The sequence below is a fragment of the Pristis pectinata genome, chromosome 25 (assembly GCF_009764475.1).
Source record: "Pristis pectinata isolate sPriPec2 chromosome 25, sPriPec2.1.pri, whole genome shotgun sequence".
Taxonomy (NCBI): Eukaryota; Metazoa; Chordata; class Chondrichthyes; order Rhinopristiformes; family Pristidae; genus Pristis; species Pristis pectinata.
In genome coordinates, this window is record NC_067429.1 from 5,982,886 (window position 1) to 6,002,580 (window position 19,695).

General features: G+C 44.4%; 1 protein-coding gene and 1 non-coding gene across 3 annotated transcripts; both read right to left on the bottom strand.

Annotated features, from left to right (window-relative positions):
• Positions 1–8,475: 8,475 nt before the first annotated feature.
• Positions 8,476–18,874, bottom strand: rpl23 (ribosomal protein L23). Of its 2 annotated transcripts, none has more exons than XM_052038827.1 (5): positions 18,796–18,874; positions 17,082–17,165; positions 16,558–16,686; positions 9,454–9,567; positions 8,476–8,623 (listed from the first exon to the last, which is right to left on the bottom strand). In XM_052038827.1, the coding sequence occupies exons 1-5, from the start codon at positions 18,806–18,808 to the stop codon at positions 8,541–8,543; spliced, it is 423 nt and encodes a 140-aa protein (XP_051894787.1). In that variant the 5' UTR covers positions 18,809–18,874; the 3' UTR covers positions 8,476–8,540. The 2 variants fall into 2 exon arrangements, with proteins under 2 accessions (XP_051894787.1, XP_051894786.1); XM_052038826.1 differs by lacking the exon at positions 18,796–18,874 and adding an exon at positions 18,000–18,021.
• On the bottom strand, positions 9,105–9,240 carry LOC127583155 (small nucleolar RNA SNORA21). The gene has a single exon (XR_007958221.1). It is a non-coding gene; the product is annotated as a small nucleolar RNA SNORA21 (small nucleolar RNA).
• Positions 18,875–19,695: the final 821 nt, after the last annotated feature.

The window sequence follows — 19,695 nt, forward strand, 5'->3', positions numbered from 1 at the left end:
TAAAACCGGCCCAACCCAACCTTGCAGATGTCACAGTGCCAGCCCCTAGGTACCACTGTTACGTTTCCTTTAAATATAACGTTACCTATTTAGCCGACAGTTTTTCAAACACGTGCAAATGAAATAACAATATTCCTGCAAATTTTAATTGCAATGCGGGCAAAATGATTTGGGAGCGTTAAATTGTATTTTTGACTTCTCACAGCCTCGACTTTTCAATCTGTACTGAGGCTCCAGAGAAAGGGTGGCGTGATTAGACAGGGGCACCTTGCTCTGAAGGTCTTGTTCAGAGACAAAGCAACTACAGGTGTGCCAAAATATTAAATAAAGTTAAAAGTAGTTAAAAAAATTTTGCAGGGTCTTCAAAGACTAATACATTGGATCTTTGCTGAGGAAGCAACTGGTATATTTGGCTTCCTTACCTAAAATATACTTGCCTTAAAGGGAGGTGCCGTGAAGATTCACTAGGCTGGTTCCACGGACAGTAGCTTTACCAAAAGGGGACAGATTGAGTGGATGAGTCTACCATCGAGGAGATCTTCAAGAGGTGGTGCCTCAAGAAGGCGGCATCCATCACGAAGGACCCTCACCGTCCATGATATGTCCTCTTCTCATTACTACCACATGCACCTGTCTACATCAATGGTGCTGAGGTCGAGAGGGTTGAGAGCTTCAAGTTCCTGGAAGTGAACATCACCAATAGCCTGTCCTGGTCCAACCACATAGATGCCACGGCCAAGAAAGCTCACCAGTGCCTCTACTTCCTCAGGAGGCTAAAGAAATTCAGTATGTCCCCTTTGACACTCACCAACTTTTATCAATGCACCATAGAAAGCATCCTATCTGGATGCATCATGGCTTGGTACAGCAACTGCTCTGCCCAGGACCGCACGAAACTGCAGAGAGTTGTGGACACAGCCCAGTGCATCACGGAAACCAGCCTCCGCTCCTTGGTCTTTACCTCTCGCTGCCTTGGCGAAGCAGCCAGCATAATCAAAGACCCCAGCCACCCGGGTCATCCTCTCTTCTCTCCTCTTCCATCAGGTAGAAGATACAGGAGCCTGAGGGCACATACCACCAGGCTTAAGGACAGCTTCTACCCCACTGTGATAAGACTATTGAACAGTTCCCTTATACAATGAGATGGACTCTGACCTCACGATCTTCCTTGTTGTGACCTTGCATCTTATTGCACTGCACTTTCTCTGTAGCTATGACACTTTACTCTGTACTGTTATTGTTTTTACCTGTACTACCTCAATGCACTCTGTACTAACTCAATGTAACTGCACTGTGTAATGAATTGACCTGTACGATCGGTATGCAAGATAAGTTTTTCACTGTACCTTGGTACGAGTGACAATAATAAACCAATACCAATTCTCCTCAACTCTGGAGAATACAGAATCAGAACCAGATTTATTATCACTGACATACGATGTGAAATTTGTTCTTTTGCAGCATCAGTACAGTGCAAAGACATAAAATTACTATAAATTACAAAAATAAATAAACAGTGCAAAAAAAGGAGTAATGAGGTAGTGTTCATGGGTTCACAGACTGTTCAGAAATCTGATGTGGAAGGGAAGAGGCTGTTCCTGAATTGCCCCCTTTCCTGAAGTCAATGACCAGCTCTTTTGTTTTGTTGACGTTAAGGGAAAGGTTACTGTCATCACACCATGTCACTAAGCTCTGAGGAGACCTCATTGAAATGTACAAACTTTGTCATCGAATGCAGACATAAGCCTTTCAGCTGACTGTACACCAACTATGGGGCACCTCCATCAACTGCGCCACGCTGCCCAGTTCTCCTTCCATCCACCTACACTAAGAGCAACTTACAGCAGCCAATCTTCACGTCGTTGGATGTGGCAGGAAATCAGAGCACCCGGAGGAAACCCAGATGGTCACCGGGAGAACATGCAAATGCCATATAGACAGCACCCTAAATCAGGATTGAATCCAGGACACTGGAGCCATCAGCCAACAGCACGAATCACATTCACCACTCTGTCAACCCAAAACTTCACTGGCTGGATGCCGGGAGGATATTTCTCTTGGCTGAGAGGTTGGAGTCTCAGACTAAGGGGGAGATGAGAAATTTCTTTGGTCAGAGGGCGGTCTTTGAAATTCTCTACCCCAGGTGGAATAACTGTGGGAGTGTCTGTGGGAGCTCAATCACAGAGTCCATTCAAAGCAGAGATAAATGGATGTCTGGGCGTAAAGTGAATTGAGGGATGTGGGCATAGTCAGGAAAATGCCACTGAGGTGGAATATCAGCCATAATCTAGATCAATGGTGAAGCAGGCTTAAAGGGTCAAGTGGTTTACTCCTGCTCATTGCTTTTTTAGGTTAACACTTGGAAAACCCCTTTTGGAAGAGAGGTAGAGGCCTAACATAAGGCGCTGGAGGAACTCAGCGGGTCAGACATCATCTATGGAGGGAAATGGACAGTCGACGTTTCAGGTTGAGACCCTTCATCTGGACTCAACTAGCGCGAAATGTCTTGATCCAAAATGTCGACTGTCTATTTCCCTCCATAGATGCTGTCTAACCTGCTGAGTTCCTCCAACGTCATTTTTGTTGTTCCAGATTCCAGCAGCTGAAGTCTCTTGTGTCTCCAGGTAGAGGCAAAAACCTTGATATTAATATACAGCTTCCCTTACAACCAGTGTTAGGGAAGCTGTATATTAATATTAGCAGTTAAAAAGACCAGTTAAAAAACACAACTTTCTGGTGTTAACTTCTAAACACAGAAATGAAAAGTTGAATAGTTCTGTTAAACTTGTATAGAACAAGGGTTAAGCAATACTTGCTGTACCATTAACTGCATAGGTCTCCAATAATGTAAAGGGGAGAACTGGCCGTGGTAAAAAACACGATAGAATTGGAATTGGTTTATTATTGTCACACGTACCGAGATACAGTGGAAAGCTTAGTTTTGCATGCCATCCATTCAGATAATTTCAAAACATAAGTACATCGAGGTAGTTAAAGGGAAAATCAATGACAGAATGCAGAATGTAGTGTTACAGTTACAGAGAAAGTTCAATTCAGGTAATCATTGAGGTGCAAAGTCATTGACAAGGTAGATTGTCAGATCAAGAGTTCTTCTTTATCATACAAGAGGTCCATTCAAGAGTCTCATAATAGCGGGATGGAAGCTGTCCTTGAGCCTGGTGGTACGTGCTTTCAAGCTTTTGTATCTTGTGCCCGACGGAAGGGGGGGAAGAAGAGAGAATGTCCGTGGTGGGAGGGGTCTTTGATTATGCTGGCTGCGTTACCGAGGCATGTAGACCGAGTCCATGGAGGCTGGCTTTCGTGACGGACCGAGATGTGTCCACAACTCTACCCAATCCGAGTGGTTATATCAGGAAAGCTGTGTGTTGTGGGATGGACTTGAGTGAGGTGCACACTAGGGAAAGGACGACTGGAGGTAGTTACAGGTGCCACCCTCCTTCAATACTCATTAGAACACCATGTGCAAAAAGACATAATATTTCTGTAGAATGTGAAATTGTATCATCCATGACCAGGAATGTACATTTGGATGCAAAAGCACTGTCTCATTTTGAATGAATTCTGTGTCTATGAAATAAAACATTTAATCTCATATATAAAAAAATTGAATTAGTATATAAAGTGAAAACTAAAAGTAACCTGATGGAGAATATGTTTCCTTCCACAATTGGAGAGGATCAGAACCATGGCCCATAATTATAAGATTATGACTATTTTAATAATTCTAATAGAGAAACTGCCAGATTGATTAAAAGTATATGCTATAAGCAAGGAGATTTGCTGTGTCACTGAGAGATCTGTGTCAACCTTGAACTCAGTTGCTGTAAACGTGGAGTTTGCACGCTCTCCCTGTGACTGTGTGGGTTTCCTTCAGGTGCTCCTGTTCCCTCCCACAGTTGTGCAGGTTGGTAGGTTAGTTGGACGTTGTAAATTGACCCTGGTGTGTAGCTGAGTGGTAGAATGTGGGGGGAGCTGATGAGAATGAGGAGCAAATTTAAAAAATGGGATTGACATAGGATTAGGGTAAATAGGTGGTTGATGGTTGGTGCAGACACAGCGGGCCAAAGGGCCTGTTTCCGTGCTGTATCTCTCGGTGACTGTAAGAAAAGTACAACTTGCTATAGTAAGAAGTTGAGGCAAATAGCATAGATTCATTTAAGTGGAAGTTAAGCACAAGGGAAAAAAATATGTTTGCTATTTACAAAAGGTTCTGTTGAGAAGAGTGAGGAGAAGATTGTGTGGACTATAAACACCATTCTGAACTGAAATGTGTGTTTTTCTTTGTGCTGTAATACAATACTTACCTGCCTGCTCCATCCCATTGAAGAAATCCTATGGTTTGTTTAGTATATCCAGGAGGTTTGTAGATCATTACCTGTGTCACATTCTCAACTTACTGTTTAAGTCTACATTTATCTCTCCCATTCCTCTTTAAGATAACGCTAAGAATACAGAACTTGCTACTACATGGAGTTATTGAGGCAAGTGACATAGATGCAATTAAGGGTAAGAATGGAGCAGCCGTTGATGGAGAGTGGGATACAATATGTTGATATGATTACATGAAACTAGGTGGGCTTATGTGGAACATATGTATCAGTATAGATCTATTGGGCCAAATAGATGGCGTTAAAACCAAGTAATTTCTCATTAACTTCCTTTCTAGACTAAAAATCTCCTGCCTGTCCTGACACCATGGATAATCTTGAAGCTCTTTAACGTTTTATTGTCTCCTTTACGTCTTAAAGAGATCAGAAGTGAATTCCAATGATCAAGATGTGGACAGAGCAGACAGGATGATTTTTGATCCTGTTTTCCTGAATCGTATTTAATGATTTTGGCTGAGTTCTGCCTAAGATGGCATAACTGTATCTCTGTGACAGAGGTTGGGTAAAATGACTTGGGATTTTCTTCCTAGCGTCCAATCTTATCTGAATACACCTAAATTCAAAACAGACAATACTCAGCAAAACTTTAAAAAGTAAAAAACTTCAAATGTGAATAATCAAAAATAAAACAGAAAATGTAAATACTCATTAGGTCTGTGGACAGAAACAGATGTGACGTTTGGTATGAGTTCTGATGAAAGCTCATCAACCTTAGCTCCGTTTCTCCCTCTACAGAGGCTGTCTGACCTGCTGAGTACTTGCATCAATTTCTTTTTTCTCCAATTTCTTTTAAGGCCGTCTCCCCCCTCTCTCAGGTAGATCTCATCTCAGAGTGGGGGAGTTCTCAAGGTTGTGGGCAACATTTAGTCTTCTCTTGACACCTTTTTTAAACGACCTGGCTATAATCACATTGCTGTATAAGAGATCTTAACTGTGTTCTAGTTTTCTGACACACCTGAATTACAAGTGGCTGTATTCTCTGTAAGGTACTTTGGGAACTCCGAGGGTTGAGAGAGGCATAGATATGCAAAATTTGCAAGCAATCGCAGCCACATGGGAGTGGTGAACAACAGCAATATGTTCTTTCTTGAAGTCTTACCTCAATAGTATCATTCGTGAACATCTGCGTCAGCAAGTTTAAGAATCTGCAATGGGAGAAGCTGCCTAATAGTGAACATTTATGCCACCTTAGGCAGTCCCTTGGGATAAGGATAACTTGCTTTCTGCTGCAGCTGAGGTGACTGATGAGGCTGCAGACTTTTCCACAGATGAGGAAGGAGGTACAAACGGATGGGAAGCTTGTGAGGTGGACCGCTCCTTCCTTTCTCTCCCCCCAAAATCTACGTTATTCATAATATATACAGTAGATACAATTGGGACATCTTCCTGTGTACATCGTACCATCGATTCAATACATTCCCTTACAGTGCATGAAAGCCACATTTTCTCCTTAAATAATGCATCTTTGCAGTGCTTGAGAGTCTATTACAGAGTATATAGACTCTCAGCACCCAGTGGCAGCAGGACCCTAGAGCCTTTGTTTCAATGCATCCCTTAGCAAGTACTCTTGCACCTGTTGAATGCTCCTTCCACTGCTTATGCAGGGCTTCAGTGTGCTCCTAATATGTGGACTTGAGGTTCTGAATACCATCATAAATGCTCCTTCTCTACATTGAGCAGTCATAGGCCAGGGACACCTAAAAACGAGAGGGGATGTTGCATTTTTCATTCAGTCTTTGAACACATCCCGAATCATTTCCTCTCACCACCTGATAACCTCTTCCCGTTACAGAGCTTGGCATAATGTGTTTCAGGAGCCAGCTGTCAGACATGTGAATGAGGTGGCCTGCCCAACAGAGCCGAGTGTAACCATGGCCTCAACCCTGGGGATTTTGGTCTGGGAGAGCAAAATGACATTGCCTCGCTTGTCCTTTCAGTGAAATTGGATGGTGCTCTACAAATTTATTAAACAGGAAATAAAGTGCAGAATTTAAACAAAACAAATTGTAATGCAGACCCTAAGTAGTACCTTTGTTCCTTCTCTTAAATCATGCACAGGATGCACAATGGGAAATTGGCCAGCTTTGTGAATGGTTAGTTTGCTAGTCAGAGAAATGTAGGTGATCTTTTAAACCAGTTGATACCTTAGTGCCCAGATTATAGATGCAGGGGGCCTAATAAAGGGCAGATCTCGAGCCAATACATCCAAAGGACTCAGATCCCTGTGCCATTTTCCACGACATTCTTAACCAACACCGTGCAACTCATGGAGTTCAAGTATTGCATGTTCATCAATCCCATGTGCTGTATTGGGATTAGCTGCATGAAACCTGTCATTGTCCTGCAGATTTTGCCAGCTCACTGGCTTTGAGTGGATAAAAACATTGACCTCATAGCAGTTGCCTTCTTTTAAGACTTTATTTCCTATATTTTCCCCCAAAGCAAATTTTAAAATATTTAGAGCCCTGCCTTACAACAGGCCACTTTCTTAAACTTTCCATTGTGAAGGTTCTTCCAGATTGCTGTTGGATAGATATTCCTCAGACAGGAAGATACTGGTATTACCATAGGCCCCCTATCCTCCTCATTCTTGGTGGCAAGAGGTCATAGGTTGGAGCACACAGTTGGTGTTAATTAGGTAGGTAACTGCAACTCATTTTGTAAATGAAGTCAGAGTAACAGCATGAAAGCCCTTCCACCCAATTCAACCATGCCCACCTAAATTAGTCCCATTTGCCCATGTTTGGCCTATATCCCTCTAAACCTTTCCTGTCCCTGCACCTATCCAAGTGTACACACTATGGCTATGGTGAGATGTTGGTGGAAGTTATATATATGGCAATGTGGGATAACAATCAAGCAGGCTGCTTTGTCCTAGATGTTGTTGGTATCACACTCATCCAGACAAGGCAAACCCTTCTGACCAGTGCTTTGTAGATGGCCAGGAGGTATGTCATTTGTCACAGGACATTCCGTCTCTAATCTTCTCGTAGTCAGTGTATGGCATTTCATTGACTTTCTGGTCAATGATATATTTTCCTTCCCACTAAACCATTGGTGGAACCACCATTAAATGTCATGTGTCTTTGACCCTTGCTTGTTGGAGATGCTGCTTTACACTTTCATGGCACAGATGCTTTTGCTACTTCCCAGTCTATACCCAACTGTTATAATTGAAATTTATGATAAAATGCTAGAATTCTGCATTCTTTCCACTGCATTGATGTCTCTCAGGATTAGCAAATCCAATAAAATCTACCCTTAACATTTAGTGACTTTGCTTTTTGTCACTTAAGCATATAGAATTTTGAATAATTTTTAGTTTCATGAGTGCAGTTAAAACCCAACCGACCTATGTACATGGCTCACAGCAACCAGAATGGTCATCAATTGCTTTTGCATATACATGGTCATTTTCCTTTGGAAAGTCTACTCTTTCTAGTTTTATGCAATATCAGGCCATTGTTAGTTCTTTTAACATTTAAAAGCACCACTGCTTTTTCCTGCCATCATTTAAATCCCAACTATCCTTTCAGAAATCCAACTTTCATATCCTCTCTCCCCCATGATTTCAGATTGATAAATTCAACTGCTGTATGGAATTTTAGTGTATTTCCATCCAAAAAATGACTAAAGTCATGCAATGAAGGATCCAAACATATTTAGATTAAGATTTTTCAACTCAAGTACTACTTTTCTTTTAAAATGACTAGACTTGCCCCGTGATGAAAACTTGGGAGCTGCACAAAGTCTGTGGTATAATTGGGGAGCACTCCACTTTTAATAATTCCTCACATCATAGTAAAACTTACTCTGGGGGCAAAAATTTCACTCCTAACAATGCTTGACAAACTGAGGTCATGGCTGGTATAATGAGCATTATTTATTTGGGAAGATAAAGTCAGTGCATGTACCAATTCACTATGTCAAAAAGACATTAAAATGCAAGACTGATTGTAGAATACATTAAATAACAATTTATTTACAAACATGGGGATTGCAAACTGTACCTTTACTTAGAGCACACTACAAATAAAACTTAAGACAGTAAAAAAATCAGTAATCGTTTTTCTGGGTGGCTAAAAATTTATTGAATTGTACAGATATCTTAACAGGAAACTTTTACAACTCTTATGCAATGCTCCCAGCATTGGAAGCAATCCTGGGCCACAGATCTGCACATTCCTTGGCAACTGGGCCTGTGATTGCAGAGCCTAGGAACAAAACCAGAAGAATTATTGGAAAGAGAACAGGGAATTGACAAACCATAAACAAACCAAGCACTGAGGCTCATTTCTACAAGGACAAGAATGGAAGCAGAGAAGCCACATGAAAGCTGCATAGAACTTTGGTAAGATCACATCTGTAGCACCATGAACACATCTGATCTCCACAATATAAAATGAAATATACAGTCACATGAAGGTGCAGGAAAGATCAACTGCAGTAATACCAGAAACAAGAGGATAAACCCATTGGTTACGAGCTGCAGTTCTTTTCTAGGTTAAAAACCTAGGGGTGACAGGATAGAACATACTTCCACTCTTAGGCAAAATAGAAAGAGGAGACAAAATACAAGCCTCTAATTAAAACCAACAGGGAAATCAAGAGAAACTATGTTGACTGCCACTTTAATAGCCCCAACTCAAATTTCTCAGTTTATTAGTGTGAAAAAGTGACTAGATCACAAGGAAGAAATGTCACATTACTGATTGAGATTAAACAGCACATGGCAGCTGCCACCTCACCCAAAAGCAACGTGTTCCTTTGCCTCCCCTCGACAACTCACTGAGCCACTGAGAACAGGCAAAGCAAGTGCTTTTAGGGAGAAAATGAACAGAGAGACAGATAGCAAACTGTAACTAGTTCTAAATTTGAACCCATGGGGGGGGCGGGGGAGGACATACATTGAAACAAGTGATTCCACACTGGCAGACAGGATAGCACCTCAGAATGCCCTCACGTCAGTCTTTAATTCAAGACTAGGCTTTAAAATTAGCTTCAAGTTTACAGCAAATGGTTAATTCCAACTCAAATACCATACCTTTCATTTCTCCTTTATTATTTACTATCACACCTGCATTGTCTTCAAAGTAAAGGAACACTCCATCTTTTCTCCGATACGCTTTCCGCTGCCGTATCACTACTGCTGGATGCACTGCAATATGACCACACAAAAATAAGATATACAGTGCAAAACTGGCACTGTCCCAACAAACATTGGCAACAGGATCAGTCAAAAAGGAACAATCTTATTTTCAACCTACAAATGCATACATTTCGACAGCAGCCCTTCCTTTCTTGGCTCAGCCAGGTTAATGCACAAGACAGAAACCTCAAAATCCTAGACTCAGTACAAGTTCCCTGCATTGGCTGTGTTTAGTTTGGATGCTGACATACTTACTGTTGTAGCTAAACAGATGAAAATTTTTGAAGAGTTAGACTATGTTCAAATGGCAAGAATATAGTAAAAGATGCTGTAAAAAGTTAATAGCACTGCTTCCTGATCCCAAAAGTTACAGTTCAAGCCCCCACGCAGAGACTTGAAGACAAACTTCTAACCTCCACCAAGAGGACCTGGTATTGCCAGAAGTACTGTTTACTGGATGAGAAGTTAAGCTGATGACAAACTGTGACACTGCTCCAAGTTGCTTCTGGTGTTGTGACCAATACGTAACAACTAAAATAGGCTTGTCATTCCCACAGGAATGTTTGTGCCATCCTGCAATGTGCAAATTGGCTCCTACTGCTCTCTCCTGTACACAATAGCAACTAAACTTCAAAACACTTTGCAATGTCCCCGGGTTGTGGAAGGTGTTGCATCAATGCAAGTCTTTCCACCAACAGATAACTGTTGAACTGTTCCATTGCCGATTGAGGATATACAGCACAAAGCATCTGCAATCTCACCCGAAAGCAATGAATTACTTTCCCCATCTTCGACAACTCACCAAAGCCACGGAATAGACTAAGCAAGTGCTTTTAAGATGGAACTGTTAGCGGAACAAAACTCATATTCCAGCAAATGGGCATTCAAAAAGCAGAAAATGACAAGAAATCTTCACACACGTGCAAAGTGATTCATTTTGGCAAGTTAAACCAGGGCAAGGCAGTGAATGGCAGGGCAAGTGTTATAAAACTTGCAAATCCCTGGGGAGCGTTATAAAACAGAGAGATCCAGCGGTACAAGTACATAGTCCCCTGAAAGTAATGACACAGGTAGACAGTGTGGTGAAGGTGGCACATGGCATACTTGCCTTCATCAGGGCACAGAGTAGAAAAGTTGGGACGCCATGTTAAAGCTGCAAAAGACATTGGTGAGACCACACTTGTGATGAAGCTAGAGCACGGAGAAAAGACTCAAGGATATTGCCAGGACTGGAGGGCTTGAGTTGACTGGATAGGCTGCAACCATTTCCCATGGAGTGGAGGCGGCCAAGAAAGAGGTGACCTTATAGAGGTTTATGAAATCATGAAGGGTGTAGATAAAGGTGGATGGTCAGTCTTTTTCCCAGGGTAGGAGAGACTAAAACTAGAGCATAGGTTTAATGTGAGAGGGGAAAGATTTTAAGGGGACCCAAGGGGCAACTTTTTCCACAAAGAGGACGGTGGGTATATGGAAGGAGCTGCCAAAGGGAATGGTAGAGGCAAGTACAATTACAAAGTTTACAATACAGATACATGGATAGGGAAGGTTTGGAGGGATGTGGGTCAAATGCAGGCAAATTGGACTAGCTCAGGTAGGCACCTTGGTGGGCATGGACAAGTTGGGCCAAAGGACCTGTTTCCACACTGCACAACTCCATCAGCTAGAAAAATCATAAGCATCATTTCACATCCATGGCACTAGGTTAATCAAATTCTACACTGATACAAGAACAATTAAAAGATACCAGATATGAAACACTCAATTATCAACTTACACTCAATATTCACGTGCACAAGGAAAAACGAGTCCTCAAGACTTCAACTATTGACATTCTTTGTGAAGGGGACAAGGGAACAGTTTTAGGTTGGGACAAGCATTGTTTGAGAATTCCTCCTTCCAACTCTGCCCATTCCATGAAGCAACAGTCAAGATTTTCCCAAAAGAGATCCTAAGTAATTCACTAATACACCTTATTAAGAAACTTAATTGTTCCTGAAGCTTCCAAAACAAAAAAACACCTTTCCAGCAACCAGAGAGCGGAGAGTGCCGGAAATTAACGAGGAGCGATTTTTTTTTTCTTTCTAGCGTTCGGGATAGCGGCGAGTGACTGCGCAGGCGCGTGACGTCACTCGGCAGCGTGCAGGCGATTTAAATAGCAGACCAACATATCTAGCCGGCAGCAGAGTGAGAGAGAACAGAGTGGGTTAGGCTTTGGCTCAACGGGCTTCGGCGAGAGCGGGAAAGAGGCAAGACTAATAGAGAGGGGGTAAGTTATTAGTTTATTTGTTGAACTCAGTGGTATTCAGCAAGATGCATCTGGGGTTGGTCTTATGTTTGGAATGTCAGATGTGGGGACCCTGGGAGACTACCAAACTCCCCGATAACTACATCTGCTCAAAGTGCACCGAGATGCGGCTCCTCAAGGAAAGGATTGAGAGGCTGGAGCTGCAGCTCGATGACCTTCGGTTGGTTAGGGAGAGCGAGCAGGAAATAGATAGGAGTTATAAAGAGTTTGTAGACAGCACCTCTGTGGCAGTCCCCCTCAAAAACCGATATCTCATTTTAGATTCGGTTGGAGAGGATGACCTGATAGAGGAAGACCTCAGCAACCGGGACCTTGGCACCGTGCCTGGTACTGTGGTCCAGCGGAGGAAGCGAAATGCAGTGGTTATTGGGGATTCTATAGTAAGGGGTACGGATAGCAGATTCTGCGATAGCGACAATGAGTCTCGGATGGCGTGTTGCCTCCCTGGTGCCAGGGTATGGGATATCACAGACCGGGTCCAGAATATTCTGAGGGGAGAGGGTGAGCAGCCAGAAGTCTTGGTACATGTAGGTGCCAATGACATAGGTAGAAAAAGAGAAGAGGTCCTGAAGGAGGAATACAAGGCATTGGGGAGAAGGTTGAGAAGTAGGACCTCAAGGGTAGTAATCTCAGGATTACTACCTGTGCCACGTGTCAATGATAGGAAGAATAGAAAGCTCTGGCAGATGAATGCGTGGCTGAGTGACTGGTGCAAGGGGCAGGGCTTCAGATTTTTGGATAATTGGGACCTTTTTTGGGGGAGGCATGACCTATTCGCTAAGGATGGGTTGCACCTAAACTCCAGAGGTTCCAATATCTTGGCGGGAATGTTTGATTTAGTTGTAGGGGAGGGTTTAAACTGATCTGGCAGGGGGATGGAAACCAGGATGTTAGGTTACAAGATGCTAAGGTAAAGGAGGGAGTTTATAGAAACAAGTCCAATGAGGATGGCAAGAAGGACAGGCAAGTGAGAAGTCAGGATAATTTGCTGAACAATAGAAGTACAACAATTCAGGATGTTAGGATACAGAATGTTAGGATAGGGGATGAGGTATATAGGAACATGTCTAAGGTAGTATGTAGTGAAGATGGTAAGAAGGATAGACAGGTGGAAAGCCAGGATAATCTGCTGAACAATAGAAGTACAACAAAATTAATAGCAGATACTGGACTAAACATACTGTATTTAAATGCACGTAGCATTAGGAATAAGATAATGACCTAGTGGCACAACTACAGATTAATAAATACGACATTGTGGCAATCACCGAGTCATGGCTTTATGACAGATGTGATTGGGAACTGAATGTCCAGGGGTACACAGTGTATAGGAAGGATAGGTGGGTAGGCAGAGTGGGAGGTGTGGCCATGATGGTTAGTAGTGATATAAAATCGATAGAAAGGAAGGATATTGGGTCAGAGGAGGTGGAATCCTTGTGGGTGGAGCTAAGGAATAGCAAGGGTAAAAGGACAATGGTAGCAGTCATATATAGGCCCCCTAATAGCAGTCAGCAAGTGGACGATAAGTTGCAGTTTGAGATAGAAAAAGCATGCCAGAGTGACAATGTGAAGATAATTATGGGCGATTTTAACATGAAGGTGGACTGGGAAATCCAGAATGGCGGTAGTACTCAGGAGAGGGAGTTTGTGGAATGTCTAAGGGACGTTTTTCTAGAGCAACTTGTTGAAGAGCCCACCAGGGGATTGGCTGTTTTGGATTGGGTGCTGTGTAATGAACCGGAGGTGATTAGGGAACTAAAGGTAAAGGAACCACTGGGAACCAGTGATCACAATATGATTGAGTTTAGTTTCAAGTTTGAGAAGGAGAAACTGGTAACTGGTGTATCGATATTTCAGTGGAACAAAGGAAATTACAATGGTATGAGAGAGGAGTTGGCCCTAATTGATTGGAAGAGTAAGCTGGCTGGAGGGACGGCAGAGGAGAAATGGAAGGAATTTCTACAGGAAATAAGGAAATTGCAGGATAGATATATTCCAAGAAAAAAGGTTTTTAATGGAAAAAAGGCACAAATGTGGATAACGAGAGAGGTGAAGGCTAAAATAAAAGCAAAAGGGGCGGCGTACAAAGAAGCAAAAATTAGTGGCAAAACAGAGGACTGGGAAGCTTTTAAAAACCTGCAGAGAGAAACTAAGAAGGTCATTAGGAAAGAAAAGAGGAATTATGAAAGGAAGTTGGCGGATAACATTCGAAAGGATACTAAGAGTTTTTTTTAAATACATAAGGTGTAAAAGAGAGACACGGGTTGATATAGGACCAATTGATAATGGTGCAGGAGCTATTATAATGGACGATAGAGAGATGGCAGAGGAATTGAATAAATATTTTTCATCGGTCTTCACCGTGGAGGACATCAGCAATGTGCCGGTTAGTCAGGAGTCTCACGAAATAGAATTGAGTTCAGTTAAGATTACTAGGGAGAAGGTGCTAGGAAAACTAAATGGACTAAAGACTGATAAGTCTCCCGGACCGGATGAGGTGCATCCCCGGGTTCTGAAGGAGGTGGCTTTAGAGATAGCAGAGGCATTGGCGATTATTTTCCAGAAATCGATAGATTCAGGCGTGGTTCCGGAGGACTGGAGGGTCGCAAATGTAGTTCCATTGTATAAGAAAGGAGGGAGGCAGCATAAAGGTAATTACAGACCTATTAGTCTGACGTCAGTGGTGGGAAAGTTATTGGAATCTATCCTCAAAGACGGGGTTATGGAATACCTAGAGGCGCAGGGCAAGATAGGTCCTAGCCAACATGGTTTTGTGAAGGGAAGATCCTGCCTGACCAACCTATTGGAGTTTTTTGAAGAAATCACAGGCAAGGTGGATAAGGGAAAGGAGGTAGATGTTGTGTATTTAGACTTTCAAAAGGCCTTTGATAAGGTGCCTCACAAGAGACTGATTAATAAGATGAGAGGTCATGGAATTACAGGTAGGATAACAGAATGGGTGGAGCATTGGCTGGTTGACAGGAAGCAAAGAGTGGAAATAAAAGGATCTCGTTCTGGCTGGTTACCGGTTACTAGTGGTGTGCCGCAGGGGTCGGTGTTGGGGCCGCTTCTTTTTACCTTGTACATTAACGATTTGGATGATGGAATAAATGGTTTCGTGGCTAAGTTTGCGGATGACACCAAGATAGGGGGAGGAGTAGGGAGTATTGAAGAGATAGGAAGGTTGCAGAGGGACCTAGACAGTTTAGGAGAATGGGCAAGGAAATGGCAGATGAGATTCAATGTAGGGAAATGTGCAGTTGTACACTTTGGAAGCAGAAATAAGCGGGCAGATTATTATCTAGGAGGAGAGAAAATCCAAAGCACGTAAGTACAAAGGGACTTGGGGGTACTCGTGCAGGATACCTTAAAGGTTAACCACCAGGTCGGATCGGTGGTAAAGAAAGCGAATGCTATGTTGGCATTCATTTCGAGAGGTATAGTGTATAAAAGTAAGGAAGTGTTAATGAGGCTCTACGGGGCACTAGTGAGGCCTCATTTAGAATATTGTGCGCCGTTTTGGGCCCCACATCTTAGAAAGGATGTGTTGACGTTGGAGAGGGTTCAGAGGAGATTTACGATGATGATTCCAGGAATGAAAGGGCTTAAGTATGAGGAGCGTTTGTCGGCTCTTGGACTGTATTCGCTGGAGTACAGAAGAATGAGAGGGGACCTCATAGCGACATTTAAAATATTGATAGGAAAGGACAGAGTAAATGTGGCTAGGCTGTTTCCCTTGGTGGGTGAGTCCAGGACCAGAGGGCACAATCTTAGAATTAGAGGGTATAGTTTCAAAACAGAGATGAGGAAAAATTTCTTTAGCCAGAGGGTGGTGAATTTGTGGAACTCCTTGTCACGTACAGCAGTGGAAGCCAGATCAGTGTGGGCGTTCAAGGAGGAGATAGATAGATATCTAAATAGTTAGGATATCAAGGGATATGGGGATAAGGCCGGCAATTGGGATTAGAATAGTTTTTTTTCTTCTGCTTCTTCTTCTTCCCCCATTCCCCATTTCTCATTTCTATTTCCCTTTCCTTGGAGCAGACTCGATGGGCCGAATGGCTTGCTTCTGCTCCCTTGTCTTGTGATCTTGAACCTCAGGACACACCAAAAACCCAATAGCTACTGAAGTCAGTTGAGGAAACTCTGAAGCAACTGTGCATACAGCAAGATCCCATCAGCAATGAGAAAAGAAAAGTGTCAAGGAGGATACCAATTAAAGTTATTGCAAGACAACTCAGTTCTCACCCCAAATACTAATCAATTATAGGCCCTAGCTTGCAGGGGACCAGGTTCAATTTTAGGTGATTTAAGGAACATAACCCAACACAAAAATCCCACACCCATGTAACTTCCAATATCCGAGATAGCTACTTAAGAACAATCTTCATTTCCTGAAGTCACCATCGTCTTCCCTGTGATCTGACACTATGCAACAACAAACCACTTGTTACTTCCTGACAAGCCAAGTTGGTGGTTTGAAAATGAACAGATTTCAATAAGATTCACATTCCAGATCACCCCCCCCAGATTTGAAACACAATGTAATCACATTACTGCTTCATTCAGCAATTGGCATATTCCAGAATTACCTTTCTGTGGACTAATGGATTACTGAGATAGGATGATCTACTGACTTATATACTTGCATGGTGCAACATCCTCATGATTCCAACTTCAAAGAGCTCACTCACCCTTTTTCCTGAGCTCTGGTTTGCCTTTCTTCACAGTTGCCATGACCATGTCTCCAACACCAGCAGCTGGCAGCCTGTTCAAACGGCCTTTGATCCCTTTGACAGAGATGATGTACAGGTTCTTGGCACCTGAAAGCACACAGTCAACAAACAGATGAAACACATTGCCTCATTATACCTACTGCAGCTCTGGTACTTTTTGACCTCAATTTATTACACAGAATCAGGTGCCCTGTGCCAGTTAACTACAAACTTTGGATTTACTAATAACCAATGTAGCAAAAAACAATCATGCAAATATAGCTCATAATAGAACTTTGTTTTACAAATAAATCAATGCCCATATGACTCAACAAAACCAAATAGCCTCTGCAGTAAGACAGCTAAGATAATCACTAAAAGAAATAATGTGCTTAGTGCAAAGTGTACATTTTATACCTTTCCATCCCATAAACAAAATGATTCACAGGTTGCCCACTGTCCCTTGTACCTTACTGAGTCGAGGGATTTAGTACAGCTCTTACCTGTATTATCAGCGCAGTTTATTACAGCCCCCACGGGGAGGCCGAGGGAGATGCGAAACTTCGCTCCAGATGACCCGCCACGTCCTGCAGTAACCAAAACATGAGGCTTTAAGTGGTGAGTGAAAGATTTGATGCTAGCTGGAAGATACTCAAATGCAAGAATTCAAGTAGTCCTGTTTGTCCCTCGCACCTTCTCCAAGCTCACAGTTGATCTTGTACCTCAGTGCCATTTTCCTGCATTAACCCTATATTCCCCCATTTCCTTAGTACCTAAAAATCATTAGCTTCTCTTGAATCTCCACAGCTCTTACTAGGTAGAGAATTTCAAAGAGTCACTATCCTCAGCTGAAGATATTCCTCATCTCAGTCCTAAATGGCCAACCCATTATTGAGACTGACCCCCTGGTTCAAGGGACCTCAGCCAGGTGAAATATTAGAACATCATCTACACGGTCAAACCCATTACAGATGTGGAGATGTTCTCCGTTTTGTTCTAAATTCAAGAATGGATTGTCCCAATCTGCTCATCACGTGACAACCAATGCCCACTCAACCCAGAAACCAATCTGGTGAATTACACTCCCTCTACTGCAAATAGATCCTTCATTAGGTAGTGATGCCAATATGGAGACACACGAGAATGCAGATGTTGGAACCCGGAGCAACAAAAAACCTGCTGCAGGAACCTAGCAGGTCGAGCAACATCTGTGGGACAGGGGGAAGAAATTGTCAACGTTTCTGGTCAAAACCCTGCATCAGCCACAAGTTCCTCCAGCAGATTGTTCGTTGGTCCTGTGCACGATGTCAGATCAGCTATCATTTACCTCCAATGCAAGACAGGTTTTTCACTGTACCTCGGTACATGTGACAATAATAAACCAATACCAACGACAGCAGATCAAAAGCACACATGCATACCTGACATAAACTGAACAGAAAATGCCAAACTCATTCAGGAATGATCTCCAACATCCCGAAGTAATATAACCATTTAATGATGCAATCCAAGCATATTTCTTTAAATGAAAGGGAACATAAAAATACAAGGCTGCTCACTTGTCATACTAATTTCCTTCGCCAATAACTCACTCGGCAGTTACCGTGTCCAACCACCCAGCCGGGGATGCAGGGGTCTCCTCCTCCTCATCAACGCCTCAGCCCAGGTCACCGGCTCCACGGAGCCCTCCCCGGGCTCACAATAAACCGAGCAAACGGGCTGGGCGGCGGGGGCAGGGAGGGAAGGAGCGCGGTGGCAGGGAGGGAGGGAGCGCCGCGGAGGGAAGGAGCGCGGTGGCAGGGAGGGAGGGAGCGCCGCGGAGGGAAGGAGCGCGGTGGCAGGGAGGGAGGGAGCGCCGCGGAGGGAAGGAGCGAGGTGGCAGGGAGGGAGGGAGCGCCGCGGAGGGAAGGAGCGCGGTGGCAGGGAGGGAGGGAGCGCCGCGGAGGGAAGGAGCGCGGTGGCAGGGAGGGAGGGAGCGCCGCGGAGGGAAGGAGGGAGCGCGGCCTCCGAACCACGGCCCCTCCGACATGGCGGCCACCGGATCCAACCCCAACATCCATCACACATTAAAACCCGCCGATGCCCAACAAATACCCCGCTGAGAGGACGGGGCCGGCGGCTACACGAACGATCCGAGCGGTGCCTCGCACGGCGCTGCGATGAGGGGGCCGGATGGCGGCGGATGGCGCCGCTCCCCCGCCGCCGCCGCCCGCTTACCTCTCTTAGACATCGCGGCGCAGGGAAAGAGACCGAGCGCCTTGGATTATGGGATATATCGACGGAGAGCGCGCCGGGCGGTGACGCAATCGCGCATTTTACGTGAGGCCCGGGGAGATCATTTCGCCCGTATCACGTGGCGAGGGACCAGGAACTGCGGGGAAGAGGACGTGTCAGGAGCCGGTCATCACCAGCGCTCGCTGCAGGGTTCAGGAGGTGTTAGCACTGGTGAATGCAAGGACACTAAGGACGTAAAGAGTTTGGCAGTGTGTTTTTTCTCGTTTTGCATATATATTTTATTTATGAATAAAGTTTATTTGAAATAAAAATAATTGATTACCAGCGCTATCTGCAGGGTTTGTCTAGTGTAACACTAAAGATAGGTACGGCGTCTTTGCCAGCAGTTAAATGGAGACACGAGAGACTGCAGATGCCGGAATCTGCAGCAAATATCAAACTGCTGGAGGAACTCAGCGTGTCAGGCAGCAGCTGTGGGGGGGGGGGGGGGGGAGGAGGGGGGAGGAGGAGGAGGGGGGAGGAGGGGGGAGGAGGGGGAGGAGGAGGAGGGGGGAGGAGGGGGGAGGAGGGGGAGGAGGAGGAGGAGGGGGGGAGGGGGAGGAGGAGGAGGAGGGGGGGGAGGGGGAGGAGGAGGAGGAGGGGGGGGAGGGGGAGGAGGAGGAGGAGGGGGGGGAGGGGGAGGAGGGGGGAGGAGGGAGGAGGGGGGAGGAGGAGGAGGAGGAGGGAGGAGGAGGAGGAGGAGGGGAGGGGGAGGAGGAGGGGAGGGGGAGGAGGAGGGGAGGGGGAGGAGGAGGGAGGAGGAGGAGGAGGGGAGGAGAAGGGGGAGTAGGGGAAAGGGGAGAAGGGGAAGGGGGAGTGGGGGGAGAAGGGGGGAAAGGGATG